General features: G+C 45.3%; 1 protein-coding gene across 2 annotated transcripts in view; it reads left to right on the forward strand.

Annotated features, from left to right (window-relative positions):
* Positions 1–22,343, forward strand: part of STX3 (syntaxin 3) — a 30,631-nt gene that overhangs the window by 1,289 nt on the left and 6,999 nt on the right. The window contains exons 2-9 of one of the 2 annotated variants that reach the window (XM_011963503.1): positions 10,100–10,199; positions 11,898–11,972; positions 13,545–13,612; positions 15,012–15,120; positions 15,991–16,064; positions 16,276–16,410; positions 18,572–18,682; positions 20,508–20,621. In XM_011963503.1, the coding sequence (XP_011818893.1) occupies positions 10,100–10,199; positions 11,898–11,972; positions 13,545–13,612; positions 15,012–15,120; positions 15,991–16,064; positions 16,276–16,410; positions 18,572–18,682; positions 20,508–20,591 (756 nt within the window). In that variant the 3' untranslated portion in view covers positions 20,592–20,621. Of the gene's footprint in view, positions 1–10,099; positions 10,200–11,897; positions 11,973–13,544; positions 13,613–15,011; positions 15,121–15,990; positions 16,065–16,275; positions 16,411–18,571; positions 18,683–18,801; positions 18,913–20,507; positions 20,622–22,343 lie in introns of both variants that reach the window. The other variant, XM_011963504.1, reaches the window with a different exon arrangement.

A 22,343-nucleotide genomic window follows, 5' to 3' on the forward strand; every position in this document is an offset into this window, starting at 1 on the left:
GGCCGGGCGCGGTGGCTCAAGCCTGTAATCCCAGCACTTTGGGAGGCCGAGACGGGCGGATCACGAGGTCAGGAGATCGAGACCATCCTGGCTAACGCGGTGAAACCCCGTCTCTACTAAAAAATACAAAAAACTAGCCGGGCGAGGTGGCAGGCACCTGTAGTCCCAACTACTCGGGAGGCTGAGGCAGGAGAATGGCGTAAACCCAGGAGGCGGAGCTTGCAGTGAGCTGAGGTCCGGCCACTGCCCTCCAGCCTGGGCGACAGAGCGAGACTCCGTCTCAAAAAAAAAATTCATGTTTAGGTAAGAAAAGAAAAAAACAATAAACAACAAAAATCTCCATAGAGTTTTATAAGGATTAAGAGGGACAGGCCAGGTGTGGTGGCTCACACTTGTAATCCCAGCACTTTGGGAGGCTGAGGCGGGCAGATCACGAGATCAAGAGTTTGAGACCAGCCTGGCCAACACAGTGAAACCCCGTCTCTTCTAAAAATACAAATATCAGCTAGGTGTGGTGGCGGGCGCCTGTAACCCCACCTGCTCAGGAGGCTGAGTCAGGAGAATCGCTTGAACCTAGGAGGTGGAGGTTGTAGTGAGCCGCAATTGCACCGCTGCACTCCAGCCTGGGTGACAGAGCTAGACTGTCTCAAAAGCAAACAACAACAACAAAAAAACCAAGAGGAATAATGCTTGTAACACAGCATGGCATCTGGCATATATGTGCTTAATGAATGATACTTCAAAAAACAAAAACAAAAGCCTCACTATTGTTGAAGTTTCTGCCACCATACTGTGGTTTCTTAGGTGTTTAATTTCCCTGGAAAGAAAACAAGAGGTGTTGTGCTCTTTTTGCAGAGAGAATATGATGCTTCCCATCCTCTAGACTGTGGATGTGGAAAAGTAGCCCTCCAGTTTTTTTCTGAAAGGAATGGAGTGGGGCTTGACGGTTCGTGCCCTTTTATGTGTCAGAGTAATAAACAGGAATTAAGAACAAACTTGAGTGTGTGCTGGCCTGATTGGGAAGTTGGCTGTAAACTCTCCATAGATCCCCACCCTCCTCACAGGCGGGTTCATCAGAGTCATAGTGAGATCAAACAACACTTAGGCTTTGTGTTGCTTCAATGTGTTTCAATGTGTTCCAGTTGTGGATCGTGGAAGGACAATATCCTTTCACTCCGTGGTTGGGGTGGACTTAAGGAGATGTTTGAAGTCTTTCTAGCTTGTCTCAGTCTACCTTGGAGAACCAGACACATTAAAGAACTTCTTTCGTAAGACAAGGAATCTTTTCCAATAACTGTGTTCTCCTTTTTCTTCAGAGCCAGAGGGTCCCCGAGAGGATCTTCTTTGTTAGGTGGGAAGATGGTGGGCTTTGGCCTCTAAATATGGTTTGAGTTCACTTTTCAAGCATTTCATAGCAGTGTAACCTTGGTCAGGTTCCTTAACCGCTCTGAGCTTTAATGTCCTGCTCGGGAAATTGGGAGTGTTGGTACTTACCTTTCCAGGATGCCATGAGGATCATATGAGATTGCATGTCTGGGAAGGATCGTCAGACAGAAAAGCACTGGATGGGTGATAGCTACTTCTGAAGAGGCCTTTGAAGATTTAACAAGACCTTCAGGGCTGCTTCATTGCTTATTGCTTTCTCTTTGTTATATGTGTGTCTGTCATTTCGAGGAAAACCCCATGAAACTTATTTAGGGTGGAGAAGAGGGACAGAATGGGGAGGTGGAAAGAACATGATCTTTGAATTAAATTCCGTATGTGCCGCTACCTGTGTGATCTTGGTCACATTCCTTAACTGTTCCAAGTATCAGTGGGTTTATCTGTAAAATGGGGAGAAAAGTACTCATGTCATAGATTTGGTGGAGATTAAAGGAGCTAACACTCACAAAGTACTTAGCATGGGGTTCAGCAGCGTTCCTTTCCTCTTTTCTTGGATCTGATAGAGCACAGAGAGGATAAGCCCCTGGGGGAGAAGTAAGAGGGAGTGGGTTAAGTAGGCTCTGGCCCCACCTAACGTGGTCTGAATCTCAGCTCTGCCCATTACCAGTGGTATAATTTTGGAAAAGTTAATTACTCTAAAGCCCAGTTTTCTCTAAAAAGAGAATATTACCTGTTGGTTTTTATGGATATAGAATGAGAAAGGGTATGGGTGCACCTAGCACAGTGCCTGACATCTAGTAGATATGTTCAGTAAATTTTAGTTCTCATCATCCTTCTGTCCCCCAATGTACTTGTGAATAAGCAGACCACAAAGTTTATTTTATAGAATGTGGTGTAGACATACTCTTGACATTGGGATAAATTATGTTTCAGAGAATAGAAGTTTGGGGAAATGAGAGATTGTCTGCTTCTATGTGACTCATGAGCATGCCCACTACACCCTGCAGGTTATATAGTTAAGTTGCTTTCTTGGGAGAGCACTCTTGATAAAACTTACTTTTTGGACTGGTTCCAGCAGGTCACCCTTGGTTATTTGCTGAGAGCATGAATCACAGCTTTGTCATCGAGGCATTTGCAAAGTGCACATGAAGTCACAGGACCAGGGTTTTCAGAATGTGGTTTTCTCGGTCAGATTCCATTGTATCTTCTCTAGCTTCTTGATCGTTGGAGAAAAAGATTGACTCTTGGGTTTTCAGGCCACTTTGACTGATCAAGCCAGAGCCTGGTAAATGATAAATCCCACATTTTTGTCTAATTTGCAGTTGTCTATATTTTTCTTGGTCTGTTTACTCGGTTGGCAGAGAGGAATGTTCACAGGAAACAGACCTGCCTTTGGAGGCAGAAACATTAGGGGTTTATTGTTGTATATTCGTTTATTCATCAAAATATTTGAGCGCTTACTGTCTTCAAGACAGCATGTTAGGTGCTGGGGATCCAGGATTCTCGCCCTCTGGCGTTTCTTATCTGGTAAGGGTGATAGAAATTTTTAAAACGTTGTTATATGGTAAGAAAAGTGTCAGTAAGTTACCGTGGGAGCACAGAAGAGGCAGCGTTAAGAGAGGAAGGTGAGGGAAGATTTCCCTGGTTCTTAACCAGACTTGTCATCAGAATCACCTGGGGAGTTTTTTTTGCACCTACACATACCTGATTCTTAGGGACTGGAATGGCTCAGACTTTTGGATTTTTAGGAAGTTCTTCCAGATAATTCTGTCGCCTACTGCAGCTATGCACCATTGCGAAGTGATGGGGAACCTCTGAGGATTTAAACAAGGAAGTGATGGGCTCAGAGTGTGTTTTAGAAAATTCACTCTGATGGCAGTTTGTGGAGGGTGAGAAAGACCTGAAGTGGAAAGACAGGCAAGTCGGCGGATGGAGCCGAGGGGAAAAAGGATGAGAGCTTTGACCTGAATCCGTGATCCTGAGCAGCAGTGTAGCCTATCATTTGGGATGCTTTTGACTAACGGTGGCTTAAGCAATAAAGATACATACTTATTTTGCATATGAAGAAGTTTGGAGTTAGGGATGGTGCCGTTTAGAGGTCGGCTTGGGGTTCTAGGTCAGCATCGCTGTGATCCTCTTGGCTTTTCTCTTAGGATTGTGAGAGAGAGAGTCTGTTCTGATTATCTATTGTTATATCACAACATAGCCCCAATATTTAGTGGTATAAAACAACTGTTTTGTTTTGCTGACAGATTCTGTGGATTAGGAATTCAAACAGGGCAAAGTGGGTCTGGATTATCTCTGCTCTACAATTTCTGGGGCCTTTATTGGGAAGACTTGAACAACTGCAGGCTAGAATCTTGTAGAGGCTTTTTAAATTTTACTGTCTGATGCCTTTACTAGGGTGGCTTAAGGGAAAAGCTCAGCAGAGACTGTCAATCAGAGCACCTACACTTGCCTTCTTTCTGTGGCTGGGGTTTCTCGTAGCTGGCCCACTTAGGGCTTATTGAACTTGTTAAATAGAAGCTCAGGGTTACAAGGCAAGTGTTGCAGCTACAGAAGTTACATAGCTCCTCACTTCTGCTTGGCTCTATTATTGAAGCAGTCACAAGCCTGCCAGATTAAGAGAGCAGTACATAGGTCCCACCTGCCTGTGTTTTGAAACCACCAGAGTCACAACTCTATTTGGCATCGCCCTGTGACAGCATTGCAAGCAATAAGAAAGGGTGCAGCTAGAAAAGTCCAAAGATCCTTTCATCGGGGGGAAAACTGCCCAGATCCTCGAATCTGACTTCCCTTGTGGCCTCCTAGATAGCACTGGCTCACGTGGTGTGGGCCTCCTTAGCTGGAAGGGACAACAGGAAAGTGAGTACTCAGCAAAGGGACAGGATTGCCAGGATCGCCATCAAACACATCATGATGTGTCTGGCAATGGGGCTGGCAATGCCACTACCGAAACAAAGTCAGACTTCTGTTAAAAAGAAAAGAAAGGGAAGGGGCTAGGGAATGGCTCTTTGTTGGGTCAGTCAAAATGCGTTGTCATGGATAGCAATGTCAGATGCAAAAAGCCTTCTGTGATCAAATATAAACACGTTTTGAGAAATGCTTCCTACTCCTTTCTTCTCTTGGAAACTTAAAATGCACATTAACTTACTGAAAGCTCTAAGAAGTCCTGTAATAAACCAGCTTAATTTGGCTATCCTAGCATTTAATTTTTCACAGTAACACTTTCTAACATGCAGCGATTAATGCTCAACTAGACGTACAAGGTACCTGGGAGTTTAGGAGAGGCAGAGACTTAATTCTTAGGGAGAATAAACAAAGCTTGTTTGCTTAGCCTTCCATTTTACCCCATGTAAGCTGCCAGTTCCATAAAGTAGTACTTTCTCTGCTTTTCCTTGTTTAATTAGATTCCACAGGCTAATTAGGTCCAGAGGGAAGAGGCCATCCATATCTCGAAAATAACCCCTTCCTTTTAGTTAGATTATGGTTGTTAGTATAATATGGTAATTATATTTGGCCACGCCCAGCATGAAGAGTGGTTGACTTGGGTGTTTTTGACCTTAGATTTTCTTGGGTGGCTACTGATGAGGTCAGACTGTTTTGTTAAGACTTTTTTACAGGATTGCTATAAGGATTAAATGAGACATGCCTGTAAAGGCACAGCATAGTACCTGGTATATTATAAATGTGCAGTAATTGCTGGCATTTTTGTGTTTATCATTGTCATCACCTAACATTGACTGAGTATGTACTTTATGTTAACATGTGGCATGTATTGTCTAATTTAATCTTCACAGAAACTCTAAAGTGGGAATTGTGATAATTCTCATTTCACAGATGAGAGAACTGGTGCTTAGGGATGCTTATGGTGTGTGTTCAAGGTCATACAACTGCTAAGAGAGATGGAGCAGAAACTTGAACCCATGATCTGTTGGATCTTAATTCCTTAAATCCTGTATTATCTGGATTCCCATATTACTAACAAAGCATTGAAAAGTACATTTTAGGCTGGGCATGGTGGCTCATACCTGTCGTCCTAGTACTTTGGGAGGCCGAGGTGGGTGGATCATTTGAGATCAGGAGTTTGAGACTAGCCTGGCCAACATGGTGAAACCTTGTCTCTACTAAAAATACAAAGAAAAAAAAGAAAAAGAAAAGAAAGAAAAAAGCTTGGTGTGGTGGCGGGTGCCTGTAATCCCAGCTATTTGGGAGGCTGAGGCAGGAGAATCGCTTGAACTCGGGAGGTGGAGGTTGCAGTGAGCCAAGATCATGCCACTGCACTCCAGCCTGGGCAACAGAGCAAGGCTTTCTCTCAAAAAAACAAAACAAAACAAAACAAAGCAAAACAAAATTTTTAATAAACAATGTACAATGAGAAGACACTAGGAATATATTAGCTGTAAATTGTATATGGTGATTTAGAAAAAACACTTTTAGATTGGTTTCGTTGGTCAACAATACTTCTTGAGGGCTCATTGTGTAAAAAGCTTTCTATAGGGAGCTGTGGTGAGAAGACAGAGAAATAAGGAACATGATCTCTGTGAAAGGCAACTGATCCATTTTCCCAAAACGGTGGATTAAACATGCACATTAACCTGATGTGGGCTGAATATGCATGAACTAGGGAGAGAAGGTATAGGAGCCTTCCTTAGGTGTTTACCTGGTTCAGGAGATAGGATTTAGTAGTCCTGAGTTCAAACCTCGGTTTTGCCTCCTTCTGCAGTATAACCTGGAGTAATTTCTCTACTTCTTTGAGACTTGGTATTCTCATATGTATAAAAAGGAGATAATGATGATAGCCTCATAGAAGTATTGTGAAGGGCGTAGCATCATTTCTGATTCAAGAATATATTTAGGCAATTTTAGTTTATAAATATATGAATATGCAGAGTAATTTTAGATGTCAGTATACTTAACCCCAGACAAGCACATGCAATAGCCCTTAAACTTTTAGACTGGGCACTTGTCAGTTTCTTAAACCCTTTCCCTGTAATTGCCTCATGATTTTTTGATTATCTGGCAAATGCACAAAAGGAAACCACATGTAGCTGCCATTTCACACCATTAAATACTTGGAAAGTCACCTTTGAGGAAAACTAATACTTCTAAGAAAAAGCAAAGCCACAAAGTTCAAAAAAAGAAAGCTCTATGGTTGGCCAGTTGCCCGTCCTGAAGTCCCAAAAAGGTCCTGTGATTATTTGGTGAACTGACTATATTGCTGTGAAATCAGATTCCTTGAAATGCCTCCAAATAGAGAGGTTGATGCGGTCCGAGGAAAGAGACCAGCTACAGTGGGTGGAGGATGGGCGGGGTGGAATGGAGTGCTCCCTGGGCCTGGGAAGTCTCATAGGCAGGTTGCAGATAGAGCCGCCAGGACCATTTCTTCTGTGCATAGGGCAGGGTAAGCATCAGCCATCCAGTCTCCAAATACCTGTAGTGACACTGAGCCTGAGGCCTGCCAGTCTCATCCTAGAAACTTCCTGTCTCTTCCTGTGTTTCTACTGTTGACTAAACTTTGGGTCAGGATACTCTTCAGTTTATAAAATAATTTTCCAGATGAGAGAATTTCTGTGACAACAAATCTGTTGAACATGCAAAATCTAAGTCCTTCATGGCTTGTTAAAATTTGATCAACTCATTTAAAAATGTTTAGTGTGTTTTCTTCTAGAAAGCCTTTTTCCCCCCTCAATCCTGTAAAACAGTGTAATTGCTTTGGCAAGGCAGTCATGTGGTGGAACTGGAAACATAGGGTGATGCAATGACATGAGTTCTAAGAGGGGCCGGTAGATTCTGAGGTGGTCACACCCCTAGAGTCTGTGAGTGTATTAGTCCGTTTTCACGCTGCTGATAAACACATACCTGAGACTGGGCAGTTTACAAAAGAAAGAGATTTAATGAACTTTGAGCTCCATGTGGCTGGGAAAGCCTCACAGTCACGGCGGAGGTCAAGGAGGAGCAAGTCACATCTTACATGGATGGCAGCAGGCAAAAAGAGAGCTTGTGCAGGGGAACTCCTGTTTTTAAAACCATCAGATCTTCTGAGACTTATTCACATCATGAGAACAGCACAGGGAAGACCCACTCCCATGATTCAGTTGTCTCCCAGTGGGTCCCTCCCATAACACATGGGAATTATGGGAGCTACAAGATGAGATTTGGGTCGGGAAACAGAGCCAAACCGTATCAATGAGTATTCAGAGGTTGTAACAGTGGCCCTTTTTATAGCTGGGTAGTGCTGGAATGCTTCTAAACAGTACGGATAGTTAAAAAAAATTAACTCTTTGATTTAATGGAAAAAAGCATCCCAGTTGGAGTGTGGCAGGCACTATTTGTATGCTGTCCCTACCACAAGCTATGTGACCTATGATTTCTTTTTTTTTTTTTGAGGCGGAGTCTTGCTCTGTTGCCTGGGCTGGAGTGCAGTGGCCGGATCTCAGCTCACTGCAAGCTCCGCCTCCCGGGTTTACGCCATTCTCCTGCCTCAGCCTCCCGAGTAGCTGGGACTACAGGCGCCCGCCACCACGCCCGGCTAGTTTTTTTTGTATTTTTAGTAGAGATGGGGTTTCACCGTGTTAGCCAGGATGGTCTCGATCTCCTGACCTCGTGATCCGCCCATCTTGGCCTCCCAAAGTGCTGGGATTACAGGCTTGAGCCACCGCGCCCGGCCATGACCTATGATTTCTTTAAACTTGTTTCATCATTTGAATAATGGTACCGATCCAGTCTTACAGGTTGTTTTGCAAACTGTTAAAATGCTTCACAGGTATTTGGGTAGTTACCTGTGTGTATATTTATACTCCCATGATATTATTACATTGTAATTTTATTCTACATCTTTCAGCAAGCAACTCTACTCTCAAACTGTGGCACATCTAAGCCAATACATTTATAGAGGGGAAAAGCCTGTACTCCAGTGGCAAAAGTACTGATTTGAGGGCTGGAGAGTTCAGGTGTTTTTTTCTCCTATTTTCTTTCTCTCTTTTTTTCTTTCTCTTCTTTTTTTAATTTATTTTTATTTTTTATTCTTTTGAGACAGAGTCTCACTGTGTTGCTCAGGCGGGAAATGCAGTGGCATGATCATGGCTCACTGTGGCCTCAACCTCCCAGGCTCAAGGGATCCTCCATTTTAGCCCCCTGAGTAGCTGGCACTACAGGGGCATGCCACAATGCATGACTGATTTTTGTATTTTTTGTGGTGACGGGGTTTTGCCATGTTACCCAGTCTGATCTCGAACTCCTGGGTTCAAGTAATCTGCCTGCCTTGGCCTGTCAAAGTGCTGGGATTACAGGTGTGAGCCATTGTGCCTGGCCTCTCCTATTTTCTATTGAATATAAAGAGCTATAATCAGGCTTTGAAAAAGGTGAAATATCCATGGGAAAAGAGGGATGCTGGAAGCTGCATATGCATTGAGTTTTATTTTTGTTGCATCTCAGATGTTAGGATCCTACTGTACGACATTTTACGAGAGTTTTTGTTAATTGTTGCAATGTTGATGTGCCCTTCACTTTGAGAGTGAAGCGGATAGACCCTGCAGGTGCTGAGGTTTCTCCTTCCTGTCCTGCTCCCTGTACATAGGCTTCCACTGCAGCAGGGCTATGGTACCAGCGCACGGGCACCTATGAAGGGGGAGCTGAGACTGCAGTCAAAGCTCACGCAGGAATGTCTGGCGGTGGCATTCTACCTGGGAATGAAGTGCTGCTGGAAATACTTTATGATACCCACAGCCTTGTACAATCAGGAACCTTAGAAATATGCAGAAATGGGCTGTGGCTTGAGCTACTGGGTCTGGATTGTCTGAGGAAATCAGTTAGTACAAGAACATGTATCCTAGAGAAGCTCGGGCTGTCTCATGAGACCTTCATTGCCCATTATCTCTCTCTTTTTTTCTCTCCTTGTCTTCTTTGTCTGTTTCTGCCTTTCTTTTTTCTTTTCTTTTTTTTTTTTTTGAGACGGAGTCTTGCTGTGTCGCCCAGGCTGGAATGCAGTGGCACGAACTCGGCTCACTGCAAGCTCCACCTCCTGAGTTCATGCCATTCTCCTGCCTCAGCCTCCTGAGTAGCTGGGACTACAGGCGCCTGCACCATGCCCGGCTAATGTTTTGTATTTTTAGTAGAGACGGGGTTTCACCGTGTTAGCCAGGATGGTCTCGATCTCCTGACCTCGTGATCCGCCGCCTCGGCCTCCCAAAGTGCTGGGATTACAGTCGTGAGCCACTGCGCCCGGCCTGTTTCTGTCTTTCTCTTCCTCTCATTCTGTGTTTTTCACTGTCTAGGTTTGTTCTTTTCGTTTCACTTCTTTCTTTCCTTCCTTCCTTTTCCCCCTCTCCTTCATCCTCACTCTTTTCTGTTCTCACTTTTCGGGCTTTAAGGCTCTGCCTGCTAAGGTCTGCTGATGGTCTCCCCCTCTGATCGTTCTTCATGGTTTTTCCCAGCTCTTCTTGACTTTGGCCTGAATCCTTCCATCCAAAGTGGATGAATGTGTTACTCTCAGGGAGCAACAAGTATGGATTTTTAACAGCTGTTCTGTTGAGATGACTTTATCTAACCATGGAAAGGGTACTCAAACTGGGCAGCTGAGGACTTTAAGTCATTACCTTCTTCCACAAACCCAGAAGATGGGCAGCTTTCACCAGCAGCTCTGCCAAGTGTTTATCTCAGCCATGGACCTGTACTTCCTCTTTGATGATGGAGGTTATTGTTTTTCTGATTATAGATTGAGGAAACTCGGCTTAACATTGACAAGATCTCAGAACATGTGGAGGAGGCTAAGAAACTCTACAGTATCATTCTCTCTGCACCGATTCCAGAGCCAAGTGAGTGTTTACTTAGAACTGAGTCACCCAACAATCACCCTTTCCTTGGGGCTGAGCCAGCCTTGTTTTCTTGCCCTTCGTGAGCAGCAGAGAAGTGTGCAAGTTACAGGGCACTAGTGTACATATTCTCTCATTTCCCTCTTCTTTACCTTACCTGTGCTCCTACTGCCTGGCCACAAAGTTTTCTCTTCATGGTCCCACTCCAACCATTTAGCCAGACTTTCCTGTTTCCCAGCTAGTCCCTCTTCCTGACTAGCGACGATTCCCACTGCTGCTTACATACCCTGGGCCCGGTCCCTCCTCTGAACCTCTGCTTGTACTATTTCCCCAGCCCAAAATGCTTTTCCTAGCCCTCTTTCCGAGGTATTCCAAAATGGTTCAAGTTCACAGAAATTCCTTCTATCCCTAAACTCCTGTTTGTTACTATCACCTAGGCAAACTTTTTTTCTCCCCTAATTGTTTGCATGGGTGTCCAACCTTTTGGCTTCCCTGGGCCACATTGGAAGAAGAATTGTCTTGGGGCCATACATAAAATATGCTAGCACTAATGATAGCTGATGAGTTAAAAGAAAGGTTTGCACATAATTTTCCTGATGTCTGCCACCACAGAGAAGCAAAGAAATCCGTGCGTTCCACGGTTTGGGCACGGGTGGTTTAGGGCTGTATTTTCAGTTCCTTAAGAACAGGGAGCAAGCTTGACACTGTCATTCCACTCTTTGATTTTTCCCATGGGCCCTATTACCTAAAGACTGAAGTGGGAACACTTTAGCAGAGCATATGGACATTGTCTTGATCACATTCCTGCCTTCCCAGCCAGCCCGCCTCCTGCTATCCTCCTCCTGCTCCCTACGCTTCAGCCAGACCAATTCCGGTGGTTCCCCAGATATTTCCTGTTCACTCATACCCTTTACTTACTGTTTCTTCTCGTGGGATTTCTGCTCTTAGTCTCTTTCTCTACCTGGCCAACTCACAGTCCTTGAGACTCAGTCCTGCTTATCTCCGTCTTTAGAAGCTTTTCCAGATCCTTCCGGGCTGTGCACACCTTGACCAGACCTCATACCTTACTCCACGCTGCATATTGGAGCTGCTGATTTATTTCTCTCTTGTTTCCCACTAGACTTTAAACACCTTGCAGGAAAAACCTAGATCTTCTTTCTGATTCCATGGTTTCTAGCTCTGTTCCAAAGTTGTAGTAGGGGGCTGAAGGATGGCTTTTGAATGAACGGTTATAGCTAATACTTAGTTTGCTGCATACAGCCTAGGATGTATGTAGTAGGTATGTCATAAATATTTGCCTCGTTTTAAGTTGATTAGCCTTGGTTGAAATCTCTTTTCCCCATAAGCTCCCTAGAACCTTCTCAACCGAAGCCCCCATGGTAGGCTCTTTCCTCTAAAAGCAGAGTTTTCGTAATTTTATGTGCTGCAGGATTACTTGGGAGGGTTGAAAGGGCTGATTTTGCGGTTCCAACCCTGGGTGTTTTTATTCTGTAGACTGGGATGGGGTGCCTGGAAAATGCCTTTAAAAAAATAAGCACTCTGTGATTCTAATGACAGATTCTGGGGAGTGCACTGGGATAAATACCATTCTGGGCAGTGGGTGCCTGAGAAAGCTCCCCTCCTCTGATGATGATTGCTGTAGCTCACAAAGGAACCAGTCCTCTCCTTTCTAACGGATTCGGCCTGCCTTTGTTTACCCAGAAACCAAGGATGACCTAGAGCAACTCACGACTGAGATTAAGAAAAGGGCCAACAACGTCCGGAACAAACTGAAGAGTAAGAAGGGAACGAAGGAAACAAGCCAGTCCCCACCCCCCTCTGTCTCAGCTCCCCTAGGGTCCAGCTTTCCGAACTGAGACTCTTCTCGGTGGAAGTGACACCACTTGGTCCATCTTTGTTTGTGGTTCGGGCTCTCTCCCTGCAATGATGCATTGTAGCCCCAGAAATTTACCTTTTCTTAAATCCTGACTATACTGGAAAGAGTCCAGAATGGAAGCTAGGAGATGAGAGTTAAAATGTGCTTTCAGCTGCTGAGTAGTTGTGTGACTTGGTCCTTTAACTTAGTCTTTCAACTTTTCTCTCTTTTTTTTTTTTGTGAGACAGTCTCACTCTGTCCCCCAGGCTGGAGTGCAGTGGCATGATCTTGGCTCATTGCAACCTCCACCTCCTGGGTTCAAGTGATTCTCCTGCCTCAGCCTCCTGAGTAACTGGGACGCACTTGGCCCATCAACTTTTCTCTTATTAGTCTTATTTCCCTGGCAACTACATACTTTTTTTTTTTTTTTTTTTTTTTTTAATAAGATGGAGTCTTCCTCTGTTGCCCAGGCCAGAAGGCAGTGGCTCAGTTTCGGCTCACTGCAATCTCTGCCTATTGGGTTCAAGTGATTCTCATCCCTCAGCCTCCCGAGTGACTGGGATTACAGGCATGCACCACCTCACCCAGCTAATTTTTGTATTTTTAGTAGAGACGACATTTTACCATGTTGCCCAGGCTGGTCTCGGACTTCTGGCCTCAAGTGATCCTCCTGCCTCGGCCTCCCAAATTGCTGGGATTCCAAGTGTGAGCCACAGTGCATTTGAATAGTGGTTTTAGAGATATATAGATGCAAGAGATACCATTCAGTCTACAGATATTTCTTGGTGGGCTAGGCATACCACCTTCCTATACCCCTACTCTCCCCATTTGGGAGAGTATAGTTCATTGAAGCTACTTCCATAGATTCAATTCTTCCAGAGCCTAGAAGGTTTACTTAGTTCTGTTGCTAGAGCCTGCATTCTTGCCCAGTGTATTTGGTGCATGCATGCTATTGATCAGAAGAGAAAGCATTATTGCTCAGCCTAATTTACCATTTCTTCCCCCCAAGTATATTGCAATCGCTATTTTAACCGGAGGGGTCATTAGTAGCAGGTTCCAGTAATAACAGTGATAGTGCACCTGCCATTGTGCTAGGCACTTTATGTCTCTTCTCATTTAATCTTCATATTAGTATTGTGAGGGATGGACTGTTAGTTATTCTGTTTTACAGATGAGAGAACAGGCACATTTAAGAGAGGTTAAGTGGCTTTTTCAAAGTCACATCCAGTAAGTGCCAGGGCAGAGATTCAAGCCTAAGTCTCATGGTGACCAAAACCCATGCTGTTAACTGTTATGCCAAAACCTGGTCACTGTAAAGGCTGTGGAATGCATGTCCTGTGGCTCACCTGGGAGCTGACCTTTTGAGTTGCCACCTACCTGTTGTTACATCTCCATGGGCTGGGTGTGTGGGAATGAGTGAGGAAGTTTCACTGAACAGCATGTTTCTTGGAGGAGGAGATAGGTTGCAAGTATAACCTTCCTCTTCTCTTTAGGCATGGAGAAGCATATTGAAGAAGATGAGGCCAGGTCATCGGCAGACCTTCGGATTCGGAAATCCCAGGTAAGACTTTTCCTGGTCTCATGATCATCTAGACCAATTTCTTATTATTTTTCCTTAGCTGTGGAAGGATTTTTTTTTTTTTTTTAATACAATCCTTATCTGAAACTCAATTTGAAGAGCTGATGAAGGAGAACTCTCCAGGTTGAAATAGGGGTCAGGGCCAGAGTCCAGCCCTTTTGGCCCCTCTCTTGTACTCTCCTTCTCTAAGGAGGCCCCTGAAGAGGTGCTTCAGGCTTCCTAGAGCACAGCTTAGGATTTAGTGCGCCTCCTCGTTTTGTAGGAGAGGAAATTAATGTCTTCTAAACAATTGTTAGTCATTGGTTGTCCAGTTTGGAGCCAGGCACTTTAGGGGTCATCAAAGATGTGATCCTTGTCCTTAAAGAACTGGCATGCCATTGAAGTGGCATGGAAAGCTATGACCTAAGACCCAGCAGGAGGACATAAGAAGACACATGCATGGTGCTCTCAGCATCAAAAGATCTCAGGAAGAATTGGGGGTAGCCAGAGGAGGCTGGGCCGGAGTGCCAACGTGAACAGGCTCAGGAAGCAGTTTCCCCTCTCTGAGAGGCACAGGGGCAGGAGTGGGGTGTGCACGTGTGTGTGCATTGGCAGCAGTGGTTGGTAGTGGTAAGGGGTAGATGTAAGGGGCAGACGTGAAGACAATAGGCTTTCTGGAGAAAAAAGTTTGCTGTGGGATAGGGGACACATAATAACGTAGTGTCACATTCTAGAGGTCTTTGAGGACCATGCTAGGGAATTTGGATCTGATGTTATAACTTACAGGCATTTTCTTCAGGCAGCAGTGTATTAGGAGGATTATTATGGTAGCCATTTGAAAGCTGTTTACAAGTGGGAAAGAAGCTGGAGACTGGAAGGTCCCTAGTTTGGTTTTTGCCAGGGTTTTGGTCTAAATTTGCATGGTGGTAGCGGGTTTGGAAAAAGTATACGTATTGGCGATTTTCCAAAGGAGAAGCCAGTAAGTAGGGCTTGATGCTGAGAGGTGAGCAAGGAATAAAAATTATTAGGAAGATTTTAGCTTAGGCATCCAGGGCTGTTGAGATAATGCATCTACTTATAAGCAAGAAAAGTTGGGGAGATGAGTTTAGGGTAAGAACTGAAGGATCTTTGGTAAGTATGACATGTGGGAAGGGAATCTGACAGTTTTAGAATGCAGGCCAGGTGTTGTGCCAGAAAAATGCTACTAGTCCATGTGGATGTAGGGCTCAGAGATTTAGACATGACCTCTGGCCTCACAGTTACCACGTGAGGTCAGCAGTAAACCAGTTTCAGTAAACTTCCAAGTCCAGTGCTACTGTAGATGGCTATGTGGGGTTGGGGAGGGGTTCTATAACGGTTACAGAACCACTGGGGGCTGACTGCATTTTACATCGTCCCACAGCACTCTGTCCTTTCTCGGAAGTTTGTGGAGGTGATGACCAAATACAATGAAGCTCAGGTGGACTTTCGAGAACGAAGCAAAGGGCGAATCCAGCGGCAGCTCGAAATTAGTATGTACTTGAGGTTTGGCGTGTGCCTTCCACCTTTCCTGCCACGTGGTTGTCCATCCCAAGTTTCGAGGCCCTGGTAGCAAGCACAAAAGCAGCAAGCACATTTTGTGCCTAAGTCTAGGGCAGCTCCTAGAGCACTGGCACATCCTGAATGCCGTGCTGGAGGCTGAAAGGTGACACTGTGTTTATCAGGCCTAAGTAATTTTATTGTATGCAGTCCAGCATTGTCTTCTATATAGAGGGGAAATGCTTGCCAAACAGTTGCTCTCCTGTGGACTCATTGTATCATTTTGCTGTCTGTTTGACAGCAAAGCACATTTATGAAATAAAACGTGTGGTGTAAGTTGCTGGGAGGATTAGAGAAATAAATCAAGCCATACCCTTTAGGAATTTAGTAGTGTGGAAGGCAGGGCCCTGTGGAGTGGAAGGTGCTTTGGGTAAGAGGAATGGTACAAACGTAATCAAGAAAGAGCAAGTGTGTTTAGCAGTGGCAGGTTGTCCAGGGTCTGGAAAAAGGGTATGTCTGGAGTAGCGTAAGGTTAGGATGGATTGAGGGAAGGCTTGCCCATGAACTAGCGTGTTATGAGGGTCTTGGACGCCATAGTGTAGTGAATGGTGCAAGGAAACATTCTGAGCTGCAAAGCACTGTAATGAAATATGTGCTTTAGGAAGGTAACTGCTGATAATGTTAAGGATTATCATTAACTGCTTGGGTTAGGGGAGAAATAAGATGAGTCAGGAGGCAATTGGGGGAGTGTTGTAAAGGCCATGGTCTTTATAGGGAAGTCACGTTCCTGATTTTCAGGGACCTTATCAAATGGTGTTTCACTGTGATCTTATATTTGACGCTCTACTTCTTTTGTTACAAAGCTGGCAAAAAGACAACAGATGAGGAGCTGGAGGAGATGTTGGAGAGCGGCAACCCGGCCATCTTCACTTCTGGGGTGAGTGCCCTGTGTGCTTGGATAGCACATCCCTCTCATGAGCAGGGAGGCCACTGTGGAGCTCATGCAGTCCAGCAGGTGGAGGGGGAGCCACAGGTGCAGGGAGTTCAGGGAGGCAAGGAGCTCCCCAGGAGTGTGCATGAGGGCTGTGGCAGGGGCAGGCTTTCTTGCAGGGGTAGCTGACAGTCTGTCTGTGTGTGGCCTGTTATAGATCATTGACTCACAGATTTCCAAGCAAGCCCTCAGTGAGATTGAGGGACGGCACAAGGACATTGTGAGGCTGGAGAGCAGCATCAAGGAGCTTCATGACATGTTTATGGACATTGCCATGCTGGTGGAGAATCAGGTAAGTGGCACTGAGTCCCAGCGTGGGCAGCGGGGAGAGGAAAACTCAGGGTTTTCCCTTTTGCCTGAGAACAGGGAGGAAGGGAATACTGGAAGCCAGTGAGGTAGGGTGGGAGAACCATTGGGAATTTGCATAAGGGAGAAACAGAATCCCATGGGAAAGTGTGCATTCAAATTGAATGTTGAGGCCGGGCGCGGTGGCTCAAGCCTGTAATCCCAGCACTTTGGGAGGCCGAGACGGGCGGATCACGAGGTCAGGAGATCGAGACCATCCTGGCTAACACGGTGAAACCCCGTCTCTACTAAAAAATACAAAAAAAAACTAGCCGGGCGAGGTGGCGGGCGCCTGTAGTCCCAGCTACTTGGGAGGCTGAGGCAGGAAAATGGCGTAAACCCGGGAGGCGGAGCTTGCAGTGAGCTGAGATCCGGCCACTGCACTCTAGCCCGGGCGACAGAGCAAGACTCCGTCTCAAAAAAAAAAAAAATTGAATGTTGACACTTTGGGTGATCTTAGCCTTGTCATTCTTGCCCATCCCCTTGGCCTTGCAGTCGTTGCTAGTTGATACAGGGTTTTGTGTTCTGTGACTTACCTAGTTCCCCCGGAGTTTTGATTTTTTTTTTTTTTTTAAGATGGGGTATTGCTCTGTTGCACAAGCTGGAGTGCAGTGGTGTGATCACAGCTCACTGCAGCCTGACCTTCCAGGATTTGTCTTTTTTTCTTTCTCTTCTTTTTTAAAAATCAGAAATGGGGGCTCCTAATGGTGATGTTTTAAAATAGCCTCCTGATATGGACTAGTTCACTGATGACATTGAAAATGTGATCTTTTCTCTAGTTCACAGGGAAAACTTAGGTTTCACAGAAATTTTTATTTTTTTTTCCTGTTTTTATTTTTTTATTTTTTATTTTTTAATTTTGGCACTTTTTGCTAAGGCACAAAGCAGACAACAACATGAATGAAAGAGTAGTAAAATAGCATTGACAGAAAGACTGGAAACACTTTTGGTGCTTAGTTTGACAGCTCACTTTGTCCCAGGCATGCTTGCTCGGGATAGAATTCTGGATTGACTGCATAGGGTGCGAGTTTCACATAGTCAGATGGTTCCTAGTTCTTATGGGACTGTTAAGTGTGCCACAGGGTCATGGTGCTGTGCGCCATGAACTTCCAGCTGCTCTGACACCTGGATAGGAGAGAAAATTGCTTCCATAGTAGGCAGACTGCAAAACCTAGTTGAAGCCCGAGCACGGCTTGACTAGTTTTTGACATTGGTTTCCTGCTGAGGGCCTGGGTGCTTTCCCCCCATTCCCGGCTGGCCTCTGAGACCATTTCTCAAGTCCCTCCATTCCACCTCTTCTTTTCCCCCATACTGCCTTGCCGAGGAACTGGCTTGAGATTCAAATGGTGGTAAGTGCCTTGTTCTGTTTACAGACTGCCATAAAGTGATAGAGTTGGGTTGGGTAGTTGAGAATTCCTAAGATGACTAAGATTAATTGGAATGATCGAACTTCGCTATCAGGAAGTGATTGCTAGGAAATGGTTGGGAAGCTTATCAAGAGACCACTGTCTGGAAGGGAAAATATAACCAAATAGCTTGGGTAAACCTAATGTCTGTCAGTTAAAGGGCCTGGAAATAACTTAGAGAAAGCAAATGTTCCCCAGCCCAGATAGTTATTGAGCACCTACTGTGTGCCAGGCACTCTTCCGCAGTTAGTGAATGTACTCAATTCAGGCTGAATGATGTTGACTCAGGTCTGAATGACCAGGAAGAGGCCAGCATCCTAGTGATGTCCTAAGAACAATGACTTACCCTTATTTTGGTTCCTCTCCATGTACTTAAGTGTAAAAAAAATAACAAAGGTTGTCTGGGGATACCTCAGAGTATATTTATAGCTAGTTACCAGGCATCTGGACAGTATGTTCTGGATGCCCGGTGGAGTGCTGGTCACAGAGAAGTAGTAAAATTCAGTGAATGCTTCTTGAACAAGTGACCGCCACCCCACCACCAAGGACTGTGAGTGGGTGTCCTGTGGAAGGCCATGCATCAAGGTTTCTGGATGTTCCTCTTGCCACCGAAGATTATAAGAAAGAGAAAATCCCTTCCCCACATTGGCTAGGACTGACCTGAGACGTTTGCTGGGTGTGACCAGAGTCTGTTCTTTGCAGGGGGAGATGTTAGATAACATAGAGTTGAATGTCATGCACACAGTGGACCACGTGGAAAAGGCACGAGATGAAACGAAAAAAGCTGTGAAATACCAGAGTCAGGCCCGGAAGGTGAGACTCTCCTGTGGCCTTCAGAGAAAAGAGTCCATTTTGTTTGCTGTGTCTTGCTCTTTCTCTTCCCTCTCCCTGTCTCTGTTTCTGCTGCCACCACCTCTTGCATCTGGGGAAAGGGATCCATGATTGACCGTATCGAGAACAACATGGACCAGTCAGTGGGCTTCGTGGAGCGGGCCGTGGCAGATACCAAAAAGGCTGTCAAGTATCAGAGTGAAGCCCGGAGGGTGAGCACCTTCGTCTCAGCTGTCCTTAGTCTCAGCTGTCTTACTAGCATCTCCTCTCCCTGGCCACGCCCTCCTGTGTCCTTGAGCCCACGCCTCCCTCCCTGTCGTGGCCTCATCAACCCCTCCCTCAGCCTTTCCTAGAGACTGGCTGCTTGCCCTTCCTTCCCAGGTGTGCCTTGCATGGATCTGGCTCACACGCTATCTCCGCAAGAACCCACACTTGAAAGGCAGTTCTGTAGGATGGATGCAGGGCCCAGGTGTTGCTGCTAATCTTCTCCTGGACTTAGCTCATGAGCCTTTCAGATGTTCCACTTGACTCCTCTGTTCAGAAACCTTCTCTTCATTGTCTTCCACTCCAGGCGCCCAAGCCCCGCCTCCCTTCTCTTTTTCTCTGCCTTGTACCTAGCACATGCTAACTGCTATGTATACATTATCTCATATCTGATGGAGCACCTGTTATTTCTACTTTATAAATGAGACAGTTGAGGGTCAGCAACTCAGTAACTGGCTTCAGGCCATTCAGGCCACCTAGTAAGTAGAGGCACTGGGATTCAAGTTCAGATCCCAATCATTCTCTTTCTTCCACCCCACAGTAATTGCCCACCCTCTGGTGCCCCTGCTGCTTAAGGACTTGTAGGCTTCTGTGCTCATGACTCTGGGTATTCAGCTCTGGTGGCTTCTGCTTTTTAGACTTTTCTCCTTTGACGGTTTCTGTTGGGCTCTGATATTGTTGTTCTTTAGTTCTTTGTTTTTCTTCCAACTTTACCTATTGCTTATGCAGGGATTTAGGGGACTGGATAGTTATTTTACATGGTGAATCCAGGCTGGGTGGTATTTTCTGATATCCAGGCAGTGTACTGGGCCTGACAGGTAGGAGTGTACTTTAGGGGACAAATGGACAAAAGTAGGAGATTAGAACTCTATCAAAAATGCCTTTACATTCCCTCTTAAAACGGAAAAAATCAGTCAGTCACTTTTTATCTTGGCCAACTGCTCCTTAGAGACCCCATGATAGTGGCTCTGATTCTCTCTCTCCACATACACAGAACTGCAGTGTGAGCTGAGAGTTGAGAGAGGCCCCATATTTCCCTCTGCTGGCATTCCTAGCCTAGAAGTAATTTAAGAAATTTACAGTGTCCTAGGCTGGGTGTGGCAATTCATGCCTATAATTCCAGAACTTTGGGAGGCCGAGGTGAGAGGATTGCTTGAGCCCAGGAATTTGAGACCAGACTGGGGAACATGGGAAGACCCTGTGTCTACAAAAATAAAAAAAATGAGCTGAGCATGGTGGTGCATGCCTATAGTCCAAGGTACTCAGGAGGCTGAGGCAGGAGGATCACTTGAGCCCAGGAGGTTGAGGCTGCAGTGAGCCATGATCATGGCCCTGCACTCTAGCCTGAGTGATAGAGAAAAACTCTGTCTTAAAAATAAATAAAGTATCCTAGAAGGATGTCTGTATGTAGAGATGTAGGCCTTTTGTTCAGATTGGTAAGGTATTTTCTATGTAGAGGTGACAGGGGTTGGGTTTTGGATGAGTAGTTATTTTTTTGGTTGTTTGTAGTAATGATTTGTTTTTGTCTTATTCCTCTCTCCAGAAATTGATAATTATCATTGTGCTAGTAGTTGTGTTGCTGGGCATTTTAGCATTGATTATTGGACTTCCCGTTGGGCCGAAGTAAGAGTGGCCTAAGAGGCTGCTGCGCTGAAATGTAAGTAAATGAATGGTTCTTGGGGACTCTGGATTTGGCTGCTCAAGAGGAAATTAGCTTGAAATTTCAAATTCCTCTTCTTTCCCCCGATTGTCCTTGGACACTGAGCTTTCTAAAACTTTCAGTAGCCTGTGGCTTCTTTATCTCCTTACAGTTCCGTTGGTTTCTGGCTGCAGTACATGGGTGAGGTCTCTGTCTGTTCTTACCCTGTAGATTCTGTCCCCAGTCTCTGTCTTGTCATATTTCTCACCACTTCGCCTAGCATGCCTGAGCACCCCACGTGACTCCCCTGACTCAGGAAGCATGCTTCTAAGTTGGGTACATCTCTGTCTTGGATCTGGAGTCTGTCTTCTGAATTCTTACTGATTTTCATGGATGTTGGGCTTTACTTTCTGTATCCTTTTCAATGTAAAGGAAGCTCTGAATTGGGATTTGGATCTGCAGAGTTTTCCCTGTTGCTGACTGGGTCTTAAAGGATGACAGTTAATACACTTTTGAGTGTTGCATTGTCCCAGACAATGTGCTAAACACCTTATACATATATCATTGAATCCTTACAACATCTTTTGAGACAGATACAGTATTATGCACATTTTATAGACAAAGAAACTCAGTCAAAGAGAATGTTGAATAACAGGGCCAAGTTCACACAGCTAATAGTGGACCTAGCTTCTCTTTGTAAAATAAGGTAGCCACTTATCTGTAAAGCCTAGAGAACCTTAGAGGATAGTGATGGTAAAATTTAGACTATTAATTTTCTTGAAAATTTGTTAAAAATGATAGACTTACCACTGAATCACTGTTTTTTTGAGACAGAGTCTCATTCTGTCTCAGGCTGGAGTGCAGTGCCATGATCTCAGCTCACTGTAGCCTCCGCCGCCTGGATTCAAGCGATTCTCCTGCCTCAGCCTCCTGAGTAGCTGGGACTACAGGCACATGCCACTGTGCCCGGCTAATTTTTGTATTATTAGTAGAGGTGGGGTTTTGCCATGTTGGCCAGAATGGCCTTGAACTCCTGACCTCAGGTGATTCGCCCGCCTCAGCCTTGGGAAGTGCTGGGACTACAGGCGTGAGCCACTGCGTCCAGCCCGAATCATCTTTGTTTGGTTGTTGTTGTTTTTTGTTTGTTTGTTTTTTGAGACGAAGTCTCATTCTTATGCCCCAGGCTGGAGTGTAATGGTGCGATCTCAGCTCTGCAAACTCTGCCTCCTGGGTTCAAGCGATTCTCCTGCCTCAGCCTCCCAAGTAGCTGGGATTACAGGCGCCTGCCACCATGCCCGGCTAATTTTTGTATTTTTAGTAGAGACGAGGTTTCACCATGTTGGCCATGCTGGTCTCAAACTCCTGACCCCAGGTGATTCACCTGCCTCAGCCTCCCAAAGTGCTGGGATTACAGGCGTGAGCCACCACGCCTGGCCTGAATCACGTTTAATAGTAGTGAGCATATCAATCTGGTTATTAGGACTGTTAAGACTTCTGTGACTTTAAAACAAATTTTTTTTTTTTTTTTTTGAGATGGTGTCTTGCTCTGTTGCCCAGGCTGGAGCACAGTGATGTGATCTCAGCTCACTGCAACCTCTGCCTCCCAGGCTCAGGTGTTCCTTCTGCCTCAGCCTTCTGTGTAGCTGGGACTATAGGTGTACACCAACACGCCAGGATAACTTTTATATTTTTTGTAGAGACAGGGTTTTGTCATGTCACCCAGGCTGGTCTTGAACTCCT

The sequence above is a fragment of the Colobus angolensis genome, unplaced genomic scaffold (assembly GCF_000951035.1).
Source record: "Colobus angolensis palliatus isolate OR3802 unplaced genomic scaffold, Cang.pa_1.0 Scaffold61, whole genome shotgun sequence".
Taxonomy (NCBI): domain Eukaryota; kingdom Metazoa; phylum Chordata; class Mammalia; order Primates; family Cercopithecidae; genus Colobus; species Colobus angolensis.